The sequence below is a fragment of the Colletotrichum scovillei genome (assembly GCF_011075155.1).
Source record: "Colletotrichum scovillei strain TJNH1 chromosome Unknown Contig00006, whole genome shotgun sequence".
Classification (NCBI taxonomy): Eukaryota; Fungi; Ascomycota; class Sordariomycetes; order Glomerellales; family Glomerellaceae; genus Colletotrichum; species Colletotrichum scovillei.
Window position 1 is genome coordinate 964,762 of NW_023336264.1, and position 21,634 is coordinate 986,395.

Consider the following 21,634-nt stretch of genomic DNA (forward strand, 5'->3'; position numbering starts at 1 on the left):
GGCAAGATCCAGGCCCTCTTGTTGAATGAGAAGGCAACTGCACTCGTGAGACTTCCTGCCTAGATAGACATATGCGAGGCATGCAGAATGGAAAATCGTCCGCTATCACACAGATCCGATCCACACGTGAATTGAGATGTGTTGTACATTGTTTGCCAGTATTTGTATCTGTACATATGCGTCTTAGGGTGCGAACATGCAGCCAAACGCCAATTCCCAAATCGTCTGTGAGCAAGCTCGCGAGCGTAGCATGCCGTCTCAAAGGTACACGAGCCCTTTCGTTGTATCTTACAACAGTGTTCCCCTGCTTTTATTTTTGATAATCATCCTCCGCCGCATCTTCGTCTACCAACTAGCCTTCTTAACACCGGGAATATTACCCTCGTACGCTTGCATACGGAAGTTGAACTGTATTTCTTAGTCAGTCTGCGCGAATCTAAACCCAATTGCGACGAAAAGCCACGTTTTCGACGTACCCTCGTCATCTTGAAGTCGCGGAAGACACCCCTGGCCTTGCCACCCAAAATGCATCGGTTCTTGATCTGCGTCGGCCGGGTGTAGCAGTGCATCTGACCCAGCTGAAGCTGCGCCTCGGCGCGCACACGGCCTGGGAGAGTCGTGTTCTGGATAATGTATCGGAGAGCTTGTCTGTTCCACGAGCTTCATGTCAGTTTCAATTCCATTGGCGTCGTCGGTTTTTAAGGGGATGTAGGAGGCTCGGTGTTGCTGACCTCTCGGGCTCGTTTTGCATAAAGACCTGGCGCTTCGTGTGGTCACGAATCGTCCTGATGTTGACGAAACATCCCAGATCGAGCTTCTTCGCGCGGAACATCGACATTTTGGCGGCGGTTGTGACGTATTGAACGGGGAGTCGCTGATCGTGCAATCGCAAAAGTCAAGCTTTCGAAGCTCGGATTGAAGTTCGCGATGGGTCACGTGGAGGGCGTTATCTTATCTCTCACCGAGCTTCACCGAGCCCACCCAAGGTCACCCTGCCTGGGTACCTTACCTTACCTTAGATCGAGCTCATCCGCAGGCGCTGGCAAGCGCTTTTCAAGAATAATACTTCTGTCAATATAGACTCCATGTGAGCTCACAGAAATAGCATTTTTGGTATTCGATTAGCCGTAAAACCTCCAAGAACGCCAGCCATCATCTCAGGCTATGACTGAACCCCAAACTTTGCAATATGATACAGCAGCGACACGACCTCTCGAAAAACACCAGTGACCCTCCAAAAAGATCAAAGCAGTTCTCATCGTAACCGAAAAGGCAGCGCGCGGATTGGCTGCTATAATTGGTCCAAGAGCTTCTGCCGCCGCCTGTTGATCAACTCTTCTTGCACCTCCTCCAGTGTCGGCAGCTCTTTTCCGTTGCCTGTGTCACCCGCAAAGCCTCCCAGTCAGGCGGTAGTTGCTGCTTTCCGGTCTTTGCCATGTGCGCGAGGGCCTCTTCCTCCTTTGCGAGCTCATACGCCAGCAATTCCGGGTCCTCCTCATCTGGCGCGTAACCGTAGTACGCCGCATCGACCTGTTTCCGCAAGTCGTCCCTCGTCTCTAGAGGCTTCTCATTTGTGGCCTTTGCCTTGGCTGCGTCGAATAGCTCCTTGACTCCGGGCAAGTCTCGCGCGCGTCCAAAATATCGATAGCCTTTCCCGCCTCCTGGTATCTCTCGTCCCTCTTCGTATATCTTGCCGCCTCCACGCATGTAATTAGGTCCACCAAGATTCCGTATTTGCACCTCCCACATGTACTTTTCCCTCATGAGCTTGTTGATTTCATCGTTGAGGTCACGGATCTGATAGTCACTGAGGGCGGTGTCTTGAATCTTGGAGACCTTGCGCGAGATCTCCTTCAGCACTTGGCCGCGCCACCTCGCATGACGGTATCGAATCGACTTCGGTGATCACTCTCGGTCGTCTTGTCCGGCCGATGTCGATAATGCCCAGGTCCGCTGCTTGCGCTTCGCGAAAGCGAAACAGCATGGACTGCGCCTTTTCCGAGTTTCGCGCCTGCGCCTATTAGCATCCTCCAAGTTCAACATGCACGGGAGATTCACATACCATTGTGAGAGCTTTGGCGACGGGATAGAGCGCTGAGCTTCGAGCGAATGTGGTTTGGTTTGGCTTTGGAAAAGAGAGTCGCACGGCAGGGCACCGTCGTCTTCTGAAAGCTTTCGGTCGTCAATGTTGCGCGCCTGGCACGGCCTTCCCACATCCAATCAGCAGCCTCCAACAGAAATATGGGACCTTCCACTGCGGGCGAGGTAAGGTAGGTACGCTGTGCTTTGTACACTAATCGTACAGCACTGCTCCTACCACCACTGAACCACCACCAAGTGACGTGCGAGCTTCACACACTTTTGGAGCTGTCCAACTCCACGACAAGCTCAAAGCACCACACCCCCATCACCATGCGCCTTACGACGCTGCTTCTCGCAGCTACGTCGCTAGTCGGCGCTGTGTTCGTCGACGAGGTTGGCGACATCGACTACCACCACGAGCTCCGTCCCCAGGTCGAGACCACCTATTCCACAAGCCTCGGCGCGACGATAAGGCTTCACTACTCTACACCCTCAGCGATGTTGGCGTTCTCGGAGCCGTCAATCCCAGCAACGGCGCGGTCGTCTGGCGTCAATTCCTGACGGGCAATATCACGAATGGAGGCGGACACTTGCGAGCGGCCGAGGACGAGGATTGGGTTGTGTCTGCGTACGGAAGCTCAGTGCATGCCTGGAACGCCTTGTCCGGCAGGAACGCCTGGTGGATCGACTTCGTGGGCACCATTAAGGATCTGGAAGTCATGGAGATGACAGAAAACGGACGCAAGGATGTGCTGGCGCTTTTCGAAGAGGAGGATGGCTCTACCGTCCTGCGAAGACTCAACGGTGCTGACGGAACTGTGGTGTGGGAGAACAAGGATGCGTCCAAGACTATCCCGCTCCAGGTATCCAACAATATCGAGAAGATCTTTGTTGTCAGCCTTTACGGAAACGACGGTATGTGGGCCGTGAGGGTGTCTGTCCACGACACTCTCACTGGAAAGCGCATCGACGACATCAGCCTCGGCAGCAAAGGCGACGTTACGGATAAAAGAGACGTCATGTTCGTAGGCGCCAACTCCGCGTCTCCCATCGTCGCCTGGCTCGATAGCGATCACACGAAGCTCAAGGTCAACGTTCTGGGCACCAAGTCGAAGCAGGAGTTTGCCCTCCCGTTCCCCAGGACCCTCGATGTAGCTATCCATGCCCCGCATCACCTCAACGCGGAGCCGCATTTCTTGGTGCACAGCAGATCCTCCGACAGCCACAAGGGCGAGGTCTACCACGTCAATATCAAGAACAATGCTGTCACCAAGCACCACGAGCTGCCGGTGCTCCCTGGACTGGGCGCGTTCTCGACTAGCTCGGAGGGCGCCAACGTGTGGTTCACGCGCATCACCGAGGAGGAGGTTATCCTTACCTCGTCAAGCTCACATGCCATCCTCGGAAAATGGGCCTTCAAGGAAGGAAATGAGAGATTCGCATCTCTTCACGCCGTATCCGAGGTTATCAAGAAGGCTGCGGACAACTTTGCTGTCCGCTGCGCCGCTGTTACTACGCTGGATGACTGGATTCTGGTCCGCAACGGCGAGGAGGCCTGGGTTCGCCCTGAAGGTCTTACCGGAGGTGTCGCTGCGGCCTTTGCAGAAATCCCCGAAAGTGAGGACCTCGCCAAGACCCTCGAAGCCGAGGCACACGACAACGTCCTGTCTGCTTACATCCACCGTGTCCAACGTCACTTTGATGATCTCGCCTATCTGCCCGACTACCTTGCCTCGATCCCCCAGCGTCTGGTCAGCAGCATCACCGGAGCTGAGATTACCTCAAAGACAGAGGGTCTTTCTCGCGATGCTTTTGGTTTCAATAAGATCGTGGTTCTGGTGACCAAACGCGGCAAGCTTTTCGGTATTGATATCGGCAAGCATGGCAAAGTCATCTGGAAACTTCACGCTGTCGACATCGCCCCTTGCAACACCTGGGATATCAAGGGCATCTTCGTTGAGGATGCCAAGTCCACCGTCACTGTTCGAGGCCACTTTGGCGATTACGTTATAGCCAAGACAGACACTGGCAAGATGGTTGACTCCATGCCTGAAGGCTCCTGGGTGCAAACTCAAGCTGCCGTCATTGTCGATAGCCCTTCAGGACCATGGCTCGCCCCGGTTGGAGTTGGAGGTGCCATCGCGTCCCCTGTTGCATGGATACCCACACAGACTGTCGTCGTTCGTGGCTTGAAGGGCGAGCTGAAGGGCTTAACCTACATCGAGGAGGAAGGCACAGGCAAGGAACAGGTTGCTTGGGAGTTCTCTGCGCCAGCGGGCTTTGAGATCGTCAACATCGCAATCCCGTCCACGATCCCATTGCTTCCATCGGACGTGTTCTCGGCGACAGACGCGTCAAGTACAAGTACCTGAACCCCAACACCATTGTCGTTTCTGCCTACAGCAACGCCAAGTCTTCTCTCAACGTCTACCTGATCGACTCGGTCTCAGGCGCTGTCCTCCACTCCACTGCTCATGAGGGAGTTGACGGCAACAAGAACATCGAGTGCACACTCGCTGAGAACTGGTTCGCCTGCTCGTTCTTCGGACAGTACTCTCTCAAGGATGATGCTGGTCAGCCTCTCTCTGGACAAACCCTGAAGGGCAACCAGATCGTGGTCTCCGACTTGTACGAGAGCGAGTACGCCGATGATCGAGGCCCGCTTGGTGACGCTGCCAACTTCTCCTCTACCGAGCCTGTCGATACCCCGACCGGCGTGCCCCTTCCCTCAGTGATCAGCCAAGCTTGGATCTTGTCTGCCCCTCTGGCCGCTCTTGCTGTCACGCAGACCCGCCAGGGCATCACCAGCCGCCACGTTCTAGGCTACCTGCCAGAGTCTCACGCCATTGTCAGTCTTCCCCGCCAGCTCCTTGAGCCAAGACGTCCAGTCGGACGTGACCCGACACCCGCGGAGATGGAGGCGGAGGGCTTGATCAGGTACCACCCCGCCATTGAGATCGACCCCAGACAAGTTATTACCCACCAGCGCGACGTCATTGGCGTGCAGAAGATCATTACCTCGCCTACCATTGTGGAGAGCACCAGCTTGGTCTTCTCCCGGCGTCGACGTCTTGGAAGCCGTGTCGCGCCTAGCTTTGCGTTTGACATCCTCGGCATTCAACAAGATTAGCCTGATTTCGACTGTCCTTGCGCTCACTGTTGGTGTTGCCGTGTTGGGGCCCATTGTAAGTTTTTTGCTCCCGCAAACGTTTTGGCAGATCATTTGCTAACGAGAGGAATAGGTTCGCAAGAAGCAGACCAACTTGCGTTGGGCGTAGATAAAAGTATTGTATGATATCATGATATAATAGAGTCGTTTGAGTTTGTGCAATGATGTCCCTGCATGTGTCCTTACCATCACCTTTACTTGCTGTCTACAAATGGTATTGTCGACTCAGAGTCGCGAAAATGGGAAAAAGTTACCATTAACAATGCACCACTGTATAAGGCCTCTTGTGACTGCCTAGAGTTGCGCCTAGATGTAGACATAGTCTCATGCTTTACTGTAGGACGTGTTGATGGACCAGCTTCCACAGCCCGTTCTGCGCGATGCATAAATGTGAGGTGAAAACTCTAGACCGTCATGAAAAGGGGCATCTCAACTGTCAATATGAAGCCGGTCACGATTTGACAACTTGGTGGCCTGCCGGCTAGACATGTTCATCTCTACGTGCTTCTACATAATCATGAACGCATGAACTATTGACTTTGGGAAGTGTTCAACAAAGTCAGTGGCGTCCTAGACGTTGCCAAAAGCTTTAAGCTTCAGTGTTGATTCGTGGGTCTTACTGCTTTTCTTGGGAGGGAGTCTGGGAACTAGATCCGCGAGCCGCGTCGATATTCTGGATCTATCTATTGGCAAAAGTGAAGCTTGCTGTGAGGAGTAGTTGCCAGGATGACGTTCTAGTGGAATTGGCAATGAAATCGGCGAGAAGATTGAGGTATATGAGGAGATGCTTGAGCTTCAAAACTCCATTGTGTGGTATTGATACATGGTCCATCATTCGCGCGCGAGCAGTGTTCCCGCCGAGTTCCCTTCGTCTTGACACCTAGCAACAGCGCCGCACTCGACACAACTCCAATAATCAACTCAGTCAACTTCTAAAAACCGGCCCTTAATCGAATTTGAGGCCAAAGTGAATTTGCGCCGTTAAGTACTGAGCTATCTCGCAACTCAGTAAAGTTTCGTATGCTTAGGCTTAACCCTAAAAGCTGAGTAGGAACAATAGGCTATGGCTGTGTAGAAAATAAATGCCGAGCTCCTCGAAAGTTTTTTTACTTAAATAATTGGTTTGGCACTCCAAGTAGATGTTTCGAGATGCTGCTTTCACTTTCACTGATGTTCAATGTTCACATGGACTATGACTACCTGTAGGTTCAGAGAATACCGAACCACGACGTGCCGGCCATTTCTGTGGATACTTTCAACATTGGACGACGTGACTCTTTTGGTCGTTCCATTTTGCTCAATTATAGCTGCTTTCTGACCTATTCATGCCAATTGGTGCGTGCCACGAGTCGTAACAGTCATCAACGTTGTAAATCGTTGGACGGAATGTGTCGAGAGATATGGCGCACAGCAATGAGCACATATTCTAGGTTTGTAGTAGCTCAAAGTAACCGATCTAGAACAAAGAGGTAAAAACTAATCTACACAATGCGATCTATGGGAGAATCCACATGGTAGAATGTCTCGTAAGTGCTAGTAATTTTCTGTCTCGGGACAGAAAAAATGTATTATTGTTGACAGATTCCAAGAGCACCGCCCAAACTCCATAAATCAAAAAATTAGAAACGAATTCATAATAAAGCTGTTCGACTCTATCAACAAATTTAATATGCATACAGAGCTGAACATCATGCACTGAATCAATTTATGAGCGCTTCAGCGCAAAGCAAATCACCGTTAGGCAAGGTGGGAACAATAGTATCGCAATATCAGTGAGAGTTGCTGCCTCGACACACGAGTAAGTGTCTGCCATTATCTCTTATGCCCTAGCAATGCAACGCAAAAGGCTCCTTTCTACTTTTGCTACCGACATCATGTGGGTAGCCAAATTAAGCTTAATTCATCGTCGCGCTGTCTGACTATGGTCCATCTGATGTCGGCATTGACTTTCGTCTGAACGACCAGCCTGTCTTTCCAAAACAAACATCAGATGTACGCTGAATCTCTCTCATCACTCAGCAAGACTTTGCATTTTAGAAACATCATCACAGCCTACTATTTCCTCTATTTCGGTGAGATCCTACACAAGGCTCCTTTGTAAGTGTAAAGCATTGTCTACACTGCTGAAACCGAACTTCGCGACATCACACGATACAATCGCGCCTGGCGTCTACGAAAGCAGCTGGATGCGCTATTTTCTCTCATAAGATAAACAACACGCCCGAGGCAATATGCGCTTGTTAGGACCAGGCATGCTAACGGTGTAGCCTTCTTTTCAGGTGAGGCGGAATTAGGATGAATGCGATGAGGATCGAGGCTGGGGACGCCCAACCACCCACGCTATCAAGCAGGCTGTATTGGAATTCTTCGAATATCTTAATGCAAGTGCCTTGATTCAAGCGCTTCAAGTGTTGGTTGCTTTCGCATATTGCCTTTCATCGATATGCAGTGATACACATGATTGGACGTTTCCAAAGATTCTCAGTCCGGCGGGCATAGACCTTGTGACCTTTTCCAATAGGGCACACCAAGACTGAACCTGAGAAAAGACCTCATCGGTGTCATCTAATGTGGCCTGGCGCATTAGTGTCCATGTGGTTGCCTTGTATAGTGGAGAAGCTGACGATGTTATGTGGACATATGTTCTAACCTCAACAGATCTATCGAATCCAACGCCCCAAATGTGCGGCTTCTGTGTTGGCGGTGCAGCAAGAACCCTCGCCAATGACCGCACTAAATATCATCGAAGGTGGGGGGTTTAGATAAGTGAAATGGTACATCCCAAGTGGCACATTTGTCTGGGAGCATTTCCCTCGAGAATGTTCACTTATTATTTTCTCAGTGAACAGTCGTGGGATTTGTGTTGAATTTGAATTCCACTGCAGTTCAATATTGTCACTGACTATTTTATCTTGTCCAACTCACAGCGTCGCAGTTGGACACGGGCCACTTCAGACAAGGGCCCTTGCCATGTTTGATGAAGAGCTGGATGAGTTAGGCAGAGAAATACGGTGGCTGGCGAGATATCCCTGATTTCTCATATGTATCTTCACCGCTTCCAAGCACAGCATTCTGAGGGAGGAGCTAACCGGTAATCTTGGGCTTTCCTCTTAGGTAGTGATGGTCCGGTTCAATGAACGAATGACAGAGCACATGATTAACTGGTCAAGCGCGCTAATTACTAGCATCTTAAGACTGTGCCGTTATTACTAGGTCGGACTATTATGTCACCAAGAGTGACTCATGACTCACCGCCATGTTGAACAGGAAAATAGAGTAACACCGCTCATTTCGAGAACACAGGTGTGTTATGAACGCCTGAGATGTCAATGTGAATTCGAGGGATATGGATGGAGGCCTGCAACCTGGTTGCCTGCTCGAAAAGCACAGGGTGCATTTTCGTCCGTATAAATGGTCTCACATGCTTTACCTCGATGTGAATTCTATTTCACACGATTCACGAATCAATCTATAGTGTCTTGATACTTCGATGTGAGGGACTGTAGCAACTGGTCTCACAAAGCTCGAGTTTTTATACTTGAGGATGTCTTCAATCAAAGATCACGCCAGAACGGCCTTGTGAACCCCATCATGTACTACGGAACGTTGTTCGGTCAGGTTTTCGCGTTCAACAAGCTAGCAATTTGTGTGATCAAGCGTCTATGAGAGCGTACCAGGTTGAGTAACAATTTGCAGTCGTGTAACCTCAGGCCGAAGTCAGACAAGAACGCCAATATCAATTCCTACGCGCATGTATACAAATTTGCATGTTGACTGCTGTATCACGCTGAGGATGCCCCTCATGTTCGCATCAGAGCACCTCATGCTGTGGACCGCCAGGTTACTGTTAACTAAGCAACCAAGTCCTGGGTCAAGGACATTTGATACGCTATCTAAAACGTCATGTCTTGATTAACATGCCTGATCGATGTGTGAGGCAATGAAAGGCAGACCAGATGCCTTGCGAATCCTCATCCTTCACGTCCTCCGAACCCAGACGCAATGTTCTGGAGACGAATCGGAGGTTCGCCACCTGGACTCCTGTCCAATGTCAGGGTGATCAATTTGGCTGCCTAGACTTCCCTGTCATAATGATCTGATCCTGTCTCTCTTATCTTTCACCGAAGGTATGCAAAGCTATAGTAGCCACGTGAAAATTTTGAAGATCCCAAATACATAAGGTAAGCCAAGGTCCATGACCTCGTTTGCCTTACCTCGCCTGAGTCTTTCCTTCCTTCTTTTTGCCTTATCAGATGGCTTCTGTAACACTTGGCGACTTAGAAGATGGCAGTGCGAGGAGACTCATCAACTCTCACTCCCGATCAAGGAAACGTAAGTGCCGACGCCAGTGCTCAGGCTAATACGAGGGAAACCCACTGAGAGTCCCGGATCGAGCCGGGGCTATCCCGGTCCGGCGGGTACCGGGTGAGGCGGGCTGGCGCGCGGAGAAGCACGGCAGACCCGTTGAAGAATGATACCTACCAATGCTTCAGGGTTAAGGCGGGCTCTCCCGTGCCTTAAGTTCAGACGTACATCCAGCGCGCAAATTCCCAGCAATGGAAATGGGCTCCGTCGATGACCCTGAAAACCTAGAGGTCCGACAGGCCTTGGAATGCCACTTACCGACCAATGGGTACCTAGTAGACTGCCAGATGCTCTAATGCCTAATGCCTGCGCCTTCAACCATTGGGCTCTCTGCATCAAATAATCCTGGTTGTTTCTTGCCATGCGTCAGCACTCCAAGATCCTCCCTGATGATATTCAATATTTGCATGGCTTATGGAGCTGAGCTGTACCATCTGAAGCCTACGTATTATGCAGCCTATGTTTCGTTGGGCAAGTATGCTTTCGCAGAACCGAATCAGCTTAAACCGTCGGTGATGTCTTTCATGCATCAGTATCGAATGGTGGTGAGGAGATCAATAGCGCCAACAAAGATAGTAAGCAGTACGCAGTCATCACAACAAGAAGAAGCGTGGAAGGTAAATGCCCCGCCGGCCTAGAGCTCACGTGCGCAGCCGCATCCTCGCATGAGCAAAAGATTGGATGTCGAGCGCGCCACCCGATGTAATTAGTTGACCTATGATTTGGGCGTAAGCCCTACAACTTTCGCCCCGATTTATTCGTGTTTAGATCTGATAGCGGGCCAGAGAGATGGGCTCTCAATGTCCACCTGACATCCTCCGAATAGCCGAATGCCACGAGTGTTAAGTGCCGAAATTGATGTCGAACGCACAGAGGGAAGGCATCAAATCGTAGATACTAATGTTTTGGGTTGAAAGCAGGCGTCCCGTAGGGCAGCAAATGAACTCAGAAACATGATACGTGGCGACGCATTGAATTCAGCGCCGGAGAACCTTGGTCACTTCGACCGAGAGATCAGTGGGATTCGGATAAGGCGCCATTTTGAGGCTTCTCGGTGATGTGGGTAATTCGTTGCGAAGGTCAGTTTCTCTCCCGCGTGGCGTTGTTGATCCTAAGGATACCGATTTTGTTTTCGTCTTGGTTTCAAGCAAGCCCCGAAGAACGGCAGGCTGAGATCTATCTCTCCTTTTAACGGCCCGAGACTTGCCTGGGTCAGAATAGTTTTCAGCGCGAAACCGAAAGTCCCGAATCCCTAACGAGGGTGGATGACGAAAATCGATGCGAAGTTGTGCAACCTCGGTCTGAGATCTCCTTGTATGACAAGGCCTGACCGAACTTAGTGAGCTTTCCCAAGGAAAAACTTGGGTAGCCAATCACATCAACATCCGCTGTCAGACGTTGAATAATTTCGAAGTATCCCTATATCAGCTACTGCTTCCCACTGCTTGTTGAGCCATTTGCAGACATTCAAGGACAGCGAAAGGTGTGCTGGCGTGCTCCATAATGAAGGCTGGTACGCTCGGGCCGGGGCGAGCGGCATGCGTGAGACCGGTCTCGGTGCTTTAGGAAAGCCCCCGTGCGGAGCTCTGTCGCCGGTCAGGGCCGAGAGTAAGATCCACTTGTCAGTTTAGTTGCCGGTAAATCGTAAAGATGTTCTGTTGCACCAGCAGCCGCCTCCAAGCGTACCGTCGTACACGAATCCCCAATTGGAAGCCGCTGGTCTAGGGCCGTTAGAGTCGTACAGAGTACTACAAATTACGAGCTCAGATATGCAGAGTGAAAGATGCTAATCACTCGAAAAGCTTGCTCTGGTCAAGCTGAGGTGTGCAATGGAAACATGGACATTGGGCTGCCATCATTGCCCCTCTGCAGGTGTCCATTATACGGGAGGGAAAGCACTTTCCCGAACATCTGGACGAGTAGGATGCCGCCCGTAACTTGTGGCGGTGGAAATGGGTAAGATTCCCATTCAGGGGTCACTGATATTGCAAAGTCTTTGCAGACACGGGTAGGGGTCTTATGTGAGGTCATCACGGAAAAAAAGCAACGTATTCAGGGGCAGATATGGCCGAACCCTTGCGACAAACGACCCCCTAACTACACACACCTCTTAATCGCCCACGGTAATCTTGAAAACTGTGCAAGGTAACTCAGTCAATCATGCAGTTTCAACAATGAAATTGGAAATCCTGGTGTAAGGGAGTTCCTCTGTATGTTTGGGGTTACCAGCAAGGAGGGGGACCACGTGGCGCAGCAGCAAACAGGAGACAGGTTGATGGCCAATGAATCACCAACAATTACGCGCCGACGTCGCGTCGCCAACACCGAACCCCTTGAACTCATGCCTTGAATAGCTTGAGGTAAAGAAACGGGCGCAGGCACCGGCACCATCAGCCCCATTGACCCAAGGCTATTCAAAAGGGGTTGTTTGCCTATTGACTTCAGAGTGATGTTGATTGGAAGCATCAGGAAATAATAGGGCACAATGATGCAGCCAAGGGAGACAAAGGTGTGGTAAGATAGCCAATAGAATTAGACGTGTTTTAGGGATGCTTTGATATTCACCCTGCGATCCCAATACATTTTCGAATTCCAAGGGTGCAACACAGGAGACGTCTGCCTTGCAGGGCAATCTCAAACACAAGGCTCGCGTAGGTGATAGACGTGAACCGATATTGGCATGACCTCACTCAGACCTGGCACCAACATTGGAAGGCGCCTTGCGGCATTGAGGCAACCAGGTCACCAGCCTTGCGGCATGCCTGGCGTTGAATATCAGCGTGTCGATCGCATATGATGCTGGTTAATCATAACTCGGAACGTCGGCAGGCGGCCCCCGGATCTGCAGGAAAATACCTCGACCGCAACCATGTCCACTGAGACCAGACACGAACAACCAGCTTGATAGTCAATGGCGCTTGCCCATAAGTCGGCCGCCGTGGCTGTTGGCAGGGCGTTATGTTGCCCGCAAGCTGGCTTAGTATCAACCAACCGCAGATATGTTCTTTGATTGAATGGCTGAAGGAAAGTTTGCTAGCATCGTTGGTTTGCTGCCCACCGCCACTTTCCGGGTGTTGCGCCATTGATACTGCGGCGCGGCTGTGGAGAGGTCGTTGTCGACGGCACAGTGCCGCTGTCCATAAATCCATTGCCGCAATGCCTCGCTACCGCATAGGGCTGATTGCTGGGTCTGAATGGGGGCTGGTAAAGTTGCCTGGCTGCCTTCACCGGGTTTGTACTCTAGCCGAGATGACGAAGTATCGGTTGGCCGTGAACAGCTTCTAAGAGCTCTTCACCGACGGGCACATGCCGTCTTGGGCATGTTGGCCATTCCTTTGACCCGTAACGTGTACCTAGTCAAGTGTGGGATGCGGCTCGTAAACGGTCAGGCGCATAGTCTGCCTCTTAAGGCAAAATCGATTGTGGTCCTATATCAGGAGACTCCTATGACGTCTCGGTGTGAGAATTTTCACGACGAATAATAGTTTGCGGCGTAACATTGGTTCTGTAAAGCTCCCAGCTTTGTTTAGCTGTTCAATGACGGGAACGGATGCTAGGTGTGGAGATTAGGCTGTCAAGCGTCGTCAAATCTCCCGATGGTAAGGTGATGGGATGGCTCATGACGAAAACATGTGCTTTGTTCTGTCGAATTGGAATTCGGAGTTGGCAGCTTTGATATCATGCCACGGCGACTGGTGATGGAGATTATGGCCCAGAGGCTAAATGAAGGCGACAAGATGCTACGTTTTGTACCTTGCTTGACCTTGCTTATTTGAAGGGGACCATGACGGCATTGAGACATTTAAATGCCACCGAGCCAGGTGGTGAGCGATGGAGGAGATGACATTCCGCTTGGGTGGATGACAGGTTCATCATGAGATGAGATTACGATGAGACTTAGCCGGATTGGTGAATCAGCCCTGCTACCTTAGTCCGTGTCTACTTAGATCTCCACTTTAAAGCGGGTCTGGGGCACGGATGGTTGTTGCCTACATCAATAGTGGGTCTTTCCTACTTTAGTCAAGGGGCTCTATGGGCAGTGCTTAATTGACGTTCTTCTATACCCGTAATACCCGTGCCTTGCAGCTAGCTACCTTGTCCGTGTCCGCTGACGACTTCACCTCTATGTAAGTTCAACAACCGTGGTCTTTCATTTAGTCGAATTCCACATATTTCGATACAGTGGTGGTTGAAACTTCAGTCGTGTCCTTTATCGTATGAAGCTGGCAAAACAAATTATAAGCTACTATCGCGTCTACACTCAACTTTGATGGATATGGGTATTGATTTCATGCCATGCCTAAGGTAAATACCAGAATAGAGAATAGAGCTAGGTAGATCTTTGGGAACATCCACACTCCCTCACGAGCCTATTCTAGACACGGTGAATGCCAGCGCATTTCATAGTGGTCTCACATCGTTCAGGATTAGTAGAAGTCCCGATGCTAGCCACGAGGATGCGGGCCCGCCTGGCCTCGTCCTGTCCGGCCCTCTCATGCAAAAGGTTGGGTCTTTAACACCATTAGATTCTATCTGTCCAATAACGCTTGCCACGTTTTGCAATCATCATGCAGCAAATGTTGGAAATGTGACCTGGTTGACACGCCAACGCCCTGGATTCATGTTTGATTTCCTGCATCATCCTTATTTCAATGATGTGCATGGCTAATAAAGCGCATTTTGACGATCCAGGAAGGTTGCTGAATGATTACATCCAATTAGGCATTTTTTGTGGTGCTGGACAAAATTTGGCGATAAATGCACTCAGGATGAGTATGTATAGTTCGCATGATGCGCCTAAGGCTTTGTATTGTGGCTACCTAGGACGGTTAGAATCGGATACCTCAAGCGGATTCCGAAGAGACCACAATGTGCTAGTGAGTTCTGAATCACGTTTCACTCCATGTGTGTGCTGGGTCCAAAATCTGAAGCTGAATACAGCCTTGTTCTACTAAGTTCATAGCTTGCTCTAATTGGCTTGCTAACTGTTGAATTTCGAATAATGACTATGTTGCAGGAGTCAAGAAAAGTGTTTTAGGAGCAAGACCATAATTCTAACGCAATCTGAGAATTATGACTCTAATGCTACATAAGGTAGGCTGTATTCTAGAATGTTCTCAAAAATTAGTATTTGTAATGTTTTTAGGTGTTAACAGTGATAAGTCCGCAAAGACCGATGGAAGATTTTTGGATGAATGACGTTTGATACTGGTATGCTCATCCGTCGTAAGAGCTAATTCAAGAGCCTCAGGCCGCTGTATGTAAGATCCTCGCTAAAGGTTGCGTTCTGCCTAAAAGTCCGAAGAGAACCGGAACTAAAAAGATACTCTGCAGCTGTCTATGCCGAGTCCCAATTAATGGACCTCTGTGCATTGAGTGATGTAAAAACAAGGCAGATCAGTGAGGAGCAGCCTCGTCCTGGGTTCAAGGGGTTGTTCTAGCCTTGCGGCACCGACAATTGTTCAAGTCAGGCTCAAGACTTTTGGATGCAGCCAACGGAGCTGACCACACCATCTCACTCTATCCGTTGAGGACTTTGCAATTGGCTTGTGATGATTCAGTCCGTCGTTGGTTGCCTGCACGTTGCCCTGTCGTCGAATAGTTGCACCGTTGCTTACCCCTGGCTCCTGAGAGCCCGGGAAGAGCTGACACTAGGCATTGTGGGCAAATGCAGCGTGATAATGGTGGCCAGCCATAGGACGATCCACTCTGAACGATCGGTGAAGTAGATGAATCGATTCGTTCCAGATGCTTCGGAGCCAAGGCAGCTGCGACAGTGATGATTCTGGTGATATCCAATCTCAGCCCAGAGTTGTACATGGCTGAGGTGAATGTCTCCAGACGCCGGACGCCTGATCTAACAGAGTTCCACGGGTCATTGAGTAAACGGTCAGCGCCAATTGCGCACAGAAGGCCCGAATAAAAACATGCGTTTGTATGGAGCGTGAGTATTTCGTAATGTCGTTACGGGTCCAGTCGGCATACGAGTATCGGTTATCGAGTTAGGGCTCAGCCAGCCTCGTCGTATTAGCTCGGGCGACATTGTAGAGTCGCCTTCTTACGTATACGATGTCTGCAAGTCTATTTCAGCTGGAACTCATGTGGGGTAGTGTCCTTGAGAGGCTTCAAAACCATGCGTAACCACCCACGTGCCACTGTCGATATTGGCCACCAGGACCTTCCTCTCCGCCAAAACAAACCATCCAGCTGCAGCCGAGCAACCCAGTGTCGGGTTTCATCATTCAAAGTTTTTGAGAGACCGCGGAAAAATCGATCAGTGGTGGCTGGTACGAGAATTTCGGGGTGATAAATTATCCGCTTCATCATTGTTGCGTTGCTTTACGGGCTTGCCGATGCGATACGGTAATTTGTGTGGCTGTGTTCAACCAACCTGGTGGCGTTGAGGACTGAGAAGTCGGGTTGGTCGCCACATGACTGAGAAAATTTGTCAGACCAAGAGGAAGAACCGAGAATTATGTGATCAGAAGCAATATGTTTGCCACGAGGCCTCCGATTCTTAGAATCTTTCCCACCAGACCATCTCCTTGAAAGGTCAGAAGTTGAAGATGTTTCCCGGTAGTACCCGTGTGGCTGTTGACTCAGTTGAGATGGGGACTTGTGGTTCAGTGCAGTTCTAACCAATGAAAGAGGTAGTATGTAGAGCCAATGACACCTCAGAGCGAGCTCCACAGCTTGAGAGAGAAGAAAGGCAGTAGGTAGCCAGGCTGACAGCCTGGCGGAAGTTGGCTTGAATGCGAGACTCTGACACTCAAGGCCTAGTATTGGTTGTGGGTTTGGGACAAAGCATCAAGCCAACAAGACAATGAGACTCGCCCAAACTCGCACTGGCAATGTCTTCTTGTGAAAAGAAAGATGTATGAACATAGGAGAAGAAGCACTGTCAATACCTTTCTGGTGGCACATATGGCCGGGATTTCGGTCAGCAGAGCCCAACGTTCGTAGTAGCAATTCTCGAGACTGTCAGCTGGACAGAAGAGCCGGCGGCCTGACACGATAAAATGTCTCCAGGGTGAAGAAGTGCGGGACGATTCCATATTTATTGGGTTGGCCAGTTGAACTTATGTAAGTAAGCCGACGTCAAGTGATCGCGAAACACTTCTCATGGAGGTGGGTTGGGCCAGATTTTGGCCCCCAAGCGGCTACGGTCGCCGCTAAACAAAAGGCACATGATCCCCCGGCACCCGACACCGCGACTTGAATTTGTGCACAAGTCTTCTCATCCCATTTGATGCGAGTACATCGCGTAGAAACGCTGGTCAGAAGTGGCTGACACCGTTTACGAGACTCCATTTTCATGACTCTTGAAGGTGCAAATGACGGGACCGGAAAGTGCAAAAACGCATCCTGACCACTGATCTGAGAAGACGAGATCGATCTTGTCGGGCAGCGTGAGGAACAGCTTGGGTGCGGGTGGACAGCACCTAATTATATGTGATGGTGCGCTTACGGAGTACTAGTGGAAGAGATTGGGCAGTGAGGGGGGTTTCTTGGGAGCTGATGTGGGCGAAGGGGAAGTCCCCCAGGACAAGAAAACTGCCTGGCGTGGCTGGTTCGCGGACCAGATTGCGGCTCAAGGTAAGGCAACCGAGCTAAAGCCCAGGTGGCGGTAGGGGGCGGGGATATATGCCTAGATATGTACACCCGCTTTGAACATACCTGGAAATGGTTCGCCGCGCATCCGCCTCACTGTTAGGCAGGCTCATGGCCTTCTATGAGAAAGATCCTCGAAGATAGCTTCCGAGCTTTCTTTCATGGAAATCTTGCGAACAGTTCGCACGATCCAGCAAGATTTTTAGTCCCCATGATATGAAGGGGATGAAGCCAGCTGAAGTACTGTTGAATTTCCGTCTCCTCACTTCCCTCGGCTCGAAAAGCCATCAGGAATTACGTTTCCCCGAAGCTTTGACGTCTTTGCTGTCCTCGCGACAGTTCTGCACGGAACACGCACGAATATACGTTGAATATGACGGATAAATCTCGCGGTGGTGGTCTCGACCTTTCCAAAAGACTCACAAATTACAAGCGGGCCAACGACATAAGTCTTCGAAAATGCGCCCATTGTCCCGACTATACGTTTCCTGTACGTCCCACAAGGAAGACGTGGGCGGCACTTCCTAGAGTCTGGCCATAGCCATAGTAGGCATGACAGCGACCAAAACGATTTAGTAGACAGGACTTGGTTACGGTAATGCCGTCAGTCGCAGAGCCGCATATTCCAGTGCTAACGTTTACTGCTATAGCATTAAGGGACAACAAGTACGCCCAACGTCGAACCAACCACAGTCCGCAACCGATCAACATACAACAGCATCAAAAGACAATGCGGACCCAAGCACTCAGACGTCCGTCGCCGGGCACGATAGGCAAGGAGCTACTAGCCCCTCCTCGGAAAAGAATAAGAGGAAGGATGGGGATCATAGGTCTTCGCATCCAAAGCGTAGTCGTGCCCGGCAGCAACCACAAGTTTCTGGTGCCAGCCATGCTGAAGACAGTGACTTCCAAAGAGACCCGGCACACAAGGCGGGCAGGCTGTGGACTCCTGAGGAGGGGGCATCTACGCCGCGACGGCCCGATGCTGGGCGCTCGAAAGAGAAAGATGGTGCAGACCTACCTCGGGCAGCTTCCAATCGGACGTTCGAGCATCCGCGTTCCTCTGATTTTGATAACACTGAAGTATTAATCAAACAGCCAGAGACGCGCCCTATTAGCCAAGAACAACTTGTAGCTGAGGTAAAAGGCATTTACGCTGGGCTCGTCATGGTTGAGTCGAAGTGTATCGAGGTCGACAACGCTCAAAGTTCAAATAACGAGACCAATCCCAAGCTGAATAATGAGCAGTGGCAGGCATTGATTGCTTTACACCGAACTCTGCTACACGAACACCATGATTTCTTCCTTGCTTCGCAACATCCGTCTGCAAGTCCAGCATTGCGTCGGCTTGAGCAAGTACGCAATGCCGGCGCGCATGTGCCATGGCATTCATTCATTTGGAGCTTTTGCGTCATCGTCTTCCTGCCTCGCTCGAACATATGCTTACATTCATTTATTTGGCATACTCGATGATGGCTTTGTTGTATGAGACTGTTCCGACGTTCGAAGACACTTGGATTGAGTGTCTTGGCGACTTGGGCCGCTATCGGTCAGTAAATTCAAGACAGACATTGTTACCCATCTTCCTGCTGCACACGTATTGACTCTTTACTACAGCATGGCTATTGAGGATGATGATCTCAAGGATAGAGAAGTGTGGACTTCAGTGTCTCGACACTGGTACTCAAAGGCTAGTGATAAGGCTCCTCAAACGGGCCGTCTTTACCACCATCTCGCAATTTTGGCGCGCCCAAATGCTCTGCAGCAGCTTTTCTATTACACGAAGTCTCTCTGCGTGCCAGTTCCCTTTCTGTCTGCTCGCGAGTCAATTATGACTCTATTTGACCCGCATCTCAATGGCACACAGACGAGGCTGCAGGAGATCGACGCCGCCTTTGTGCGCGCTCATGCAATCCTATTTTCGGGCAAGAATACTGATCAACTCTTATCGTCAATCAACGAGTTCATCGATAGCTTGGACAATCACATCGCACGTCACACTCGTCGCTGGCTGGATAGCGCATACTATATTTCTATCGCGTTGGGTTGCTCACTTCTCGAATACGGTAGCGAAAGCAATCCCATCATGAGAGCTCTTAAATCTGGCCGTGCCGATGACGCAGACGTCCCAATGGAAGAGGCTGAGACTTTCGCTGCTCCAACACAGAAGTTCCTGGACGCCTTGGATTTCGCAGCTCGCACTCATAATGTTGTGCTGAGACGGTTCGAGAACATCCGACCATACCTACGTCACTCTCTCACTCCTTCAGCACTTGTCTCAGTTCCCTGCAGCAATGGGACTGATAGAAGAGAAGATGCCTTGGAAGCTCATGGCTTTGCTTCTTAACACCGTCATGCCAACCGATATCACTACTGAAACAATCAAGATCATTGAGTCGGAAGAATTCCCCCGGCCAGATAAAGGTGACCCTCGTCCCCTGCCGGACGATTTTGCGCAGCGAGGCCTCCTTTGGGTTGATAAATACTATCCAAACGATTGGTTCACGGCCACGAAAGTGGATGACGATGAAAAGTATTTCGAGGTTGCGTCAATGATGGAAGAGCGCTCACAGCGCTGTCTTTGGCTGGGTTGTCGATTAGCAACATCGGGCAAGTGGTTGACTTACGACGAGGAAGCGAAGCAATTCGGCGTGTCGCCGCAATTCGATATAGAAATCCCTGATCTGAGCACCGATGTCACACCTGCGGGAGCATCTGAAGATGCCGATGTGATCATTCCAGATGCGCCTGACGCAAGCCAATGACGGTGGTGGACTGGTATTTTCCCTTGGTGGGAAGCGTTGCTATGGATTCTTTTGGGTAGAAATAGGGCGTTTCTCAGGCGTTTTGATTGTTTGTTTCTCCTGCTTCTGGTTTGTTTTCCTTTCCGCTGCAACGCTTCTCGCTTAGGTGAACCAGTCATCTGGGCTACATATCTGTTATCTCTGGCCGAAGCTTGGGCTACAGACCAGAGACGAAAACGATCTGCGAGTGCACACACGCGCAAGGCAGTATCGTTGTCACTCGCTCAACAATTGATCCGGCGAGTGCAAATTGGGGTATATTAGCGAGCCGCTCGCTTCTCATAAGTTGGAAAGACGTTGGGGAGAATTGCAACAGGTGGGTCACTAAGATTCCATTCTCAAAGTCTGCGCTGATTTTGTTCTCAAGTATATTTATATTGCCTGAAGTAGATATTTCAAAATACAATTTCGCCAGTATAATGTTTCCGTTATCTGATTCTGATGAGATGGCCGTGAATCAAGCCCGGGTGCGGGATGCAGTTCGGCCCGGCCCCGGCGGGAGATCGGCGCTGCATATGCCAACTGGCCGCAATTAAGTGAATCTGATCGATCGTGATTCTGCCACTTTTTGAAACTATAGAGACTTACTGTAATACAATGCTGAGTAGAAATGTTTCAGATTTGTACCGTATGTACGTACTCGGAACGGGTTAGATATCCCGTCGGCATTCTGGGGATCGGCACCGGAGTCTCTCTATAAGGGTCCGTTCAGGCCAATAAAATTACTCTATCCTCTTATGCACATGACTGTACGAATTCGGAACTTGGTGCAGAGACTTTGCAACTGTATGCAATGATTCGTTACGTAGTAGTTCATCGGGGCCTATTCGTCGGATGAGGACTGCTTAGATTCTCGTATAGATAACATCTGATTCTCACAATGCAGGCATGAAAGTTCGTGGCATCCCCCTCCAGAGTTAGCCTGATCAACAGCTGGACACGCGCAACCTCTATGGGAACCTGCACGCAACGAACTAATATGCACCGACCATTGGTTCATCATTACCAAGGTGCCATCGATGTGAAATGTAATTTCACAAGGCAACCCACCATTGAAGTCAGACGTCGGTGACGATGCTACGCGTGATCAGCCACCGTATTGACGAAACCGTCGATATACGCCCGCAATTCTGCCCCCAACATACTTTCCCGGCCGACAAGGCGACTTCAATCCTACGCCCGGATGGGTTGGAGAATGGCGTGTGCAAGGTGTCGTAATTTTGCGGCGGAGCGAAAGGTAGATCTGGGGCTAATACGACCCTCGACCGGAAGGTACGGGACATGCACATGTACGAAACAGCACGATTTCTCATACCACTACGGACCGAATCTTGCAGCATTAGGTAGCGCACTTGCCGAATTACCTCGGGAACTGTCAGCATAAGGCAAATATGCAGAAGAAGCCTTCTTCCTCAAACACACATCTCCGTCCGAGGTCGGGGGTGTCGGGTGGTTTCAAATACGAAAGTCGCCGCGAGTTCAGGTCCAGTCCGGCGTTGCCGAACGGCAGACGTCCGTCAACCCGGTGTCTCCACGGGAACCATTCCGGGATGCTGGGAGCCAGTGGCACTGTTCAATTGATCTTACCAGCGTCCGGTTCCAC

General features: G+C 50.5%; 4 protein-coding genes across 4 annotated transcripts; 2 read left to right on the forward strand and 2 right to left on the reverse strand.

Annotated features, from left to right (window-relative positions):
* Positions 1-138: 138 nt before the first annotated feature.
* On the reverse strand, positions 139-876 carry HER10_EVM0007012 (ribosomal protein S14p/S29e). Its single transcript, XM_035476579.1, has 3 exons — positions 732-876; positions 477-648; positions 139-408 (listed from the first exon to the last, which is right to left on the reverse strand). Exons 1-3 carry the CDS (start codon positions 836-838, stop codon positions 346-348), a joined length of 342 nt encoding a protein of 113 aa, XP_035332826.1. The 5' UTR covers positions 839-876; the 3' UTR covers positions 139-345.
* Positions 877-1,329: 453 nt separating this feature from the next.
* Positions 1,330-2,027, reverse strand: HER10_EVM0000106 (pre-mRNA-splicing factor ISY1; the record flags this gene model as incomplete). The annotated part of the gene is given in 2 exon segments (XM_035469901.1): positions 1,330-1,859; positions 1,874-2,027. The coding sequence occupies 2 exon segments, from the start codon at positions 2,025-2,027 to the stop codon at positions 1,330-1,332; spliced, it is 684 nt and encodes a 227-aa protein (XP_035331998.1).
* A 385-nt stretch (positions 2,028-2,412) lies between these two features.
* HER10_EVM0009102 (uncharacterized protein) lies at positions 2,413-5,360 on the forward strand (the record flags this gene model as incomplete). The annotated part of the gene is made up of 4 exons (XM_035478601.1): positions 2,413-2,514; positions 2,556-4,387; positions 4,432-5,164; positions 5,325-5,360. 4 exons carry the CDS (start codon positions 2,413-2,415, stop codon positions 5,358-5,360), a joined length of 2,703 nt encoding a protein of 900 aa, XP_035333075.1.
* A 13,249-nt stretch (positions 5,361-18,609) lies between these two features.
* On the forward strand, positions 18,610-19,992 carry HER10_EVM0002836 (uncharacterized protein; the record flags this gene model as incomplete). Its single annotated transcript, XM_035472530.1, has 3 exons — positions 18,610-18,776; positions 18,845-19,439; positions 19,498-19,992. The coding sequence occupies 3 exons, from the start codon at positions 18,610-18,612 to the stop codon at positions 19,990-19,992; spliced, it is 1,257 nt and encodes a 418-aa protein (XP_035332328.1).
* Between the last annotated feature and the right edge of the window lie 1,642 nt (positions 19,993-21,634).

Excerpts from the sequence above, each read along its gene's own strand:
- HER10_EVM0007012 (XM_035476579.1), bottom strand. The coding sequence starts at position 838 with ATGTCGATGTTCCGCGCGAAGAAGCTCGATCTGGGATGTTTCGTCAAC. Across the intron at positions 649-731 it reads ATGCAAAACGAGCCCGAGAG|ACAAGCTCTCCGATACATTA; the intron begins GTCAGCAACACC and ends CTCGTGGAACAG. Across the intron at positions 409-476 it reads GCGACTTCAAGATGACGAGG|TTCAACTTCCGTATGCAAGC; the intron begins GTACGTCGAAAA and ends TAAGAAATACAG.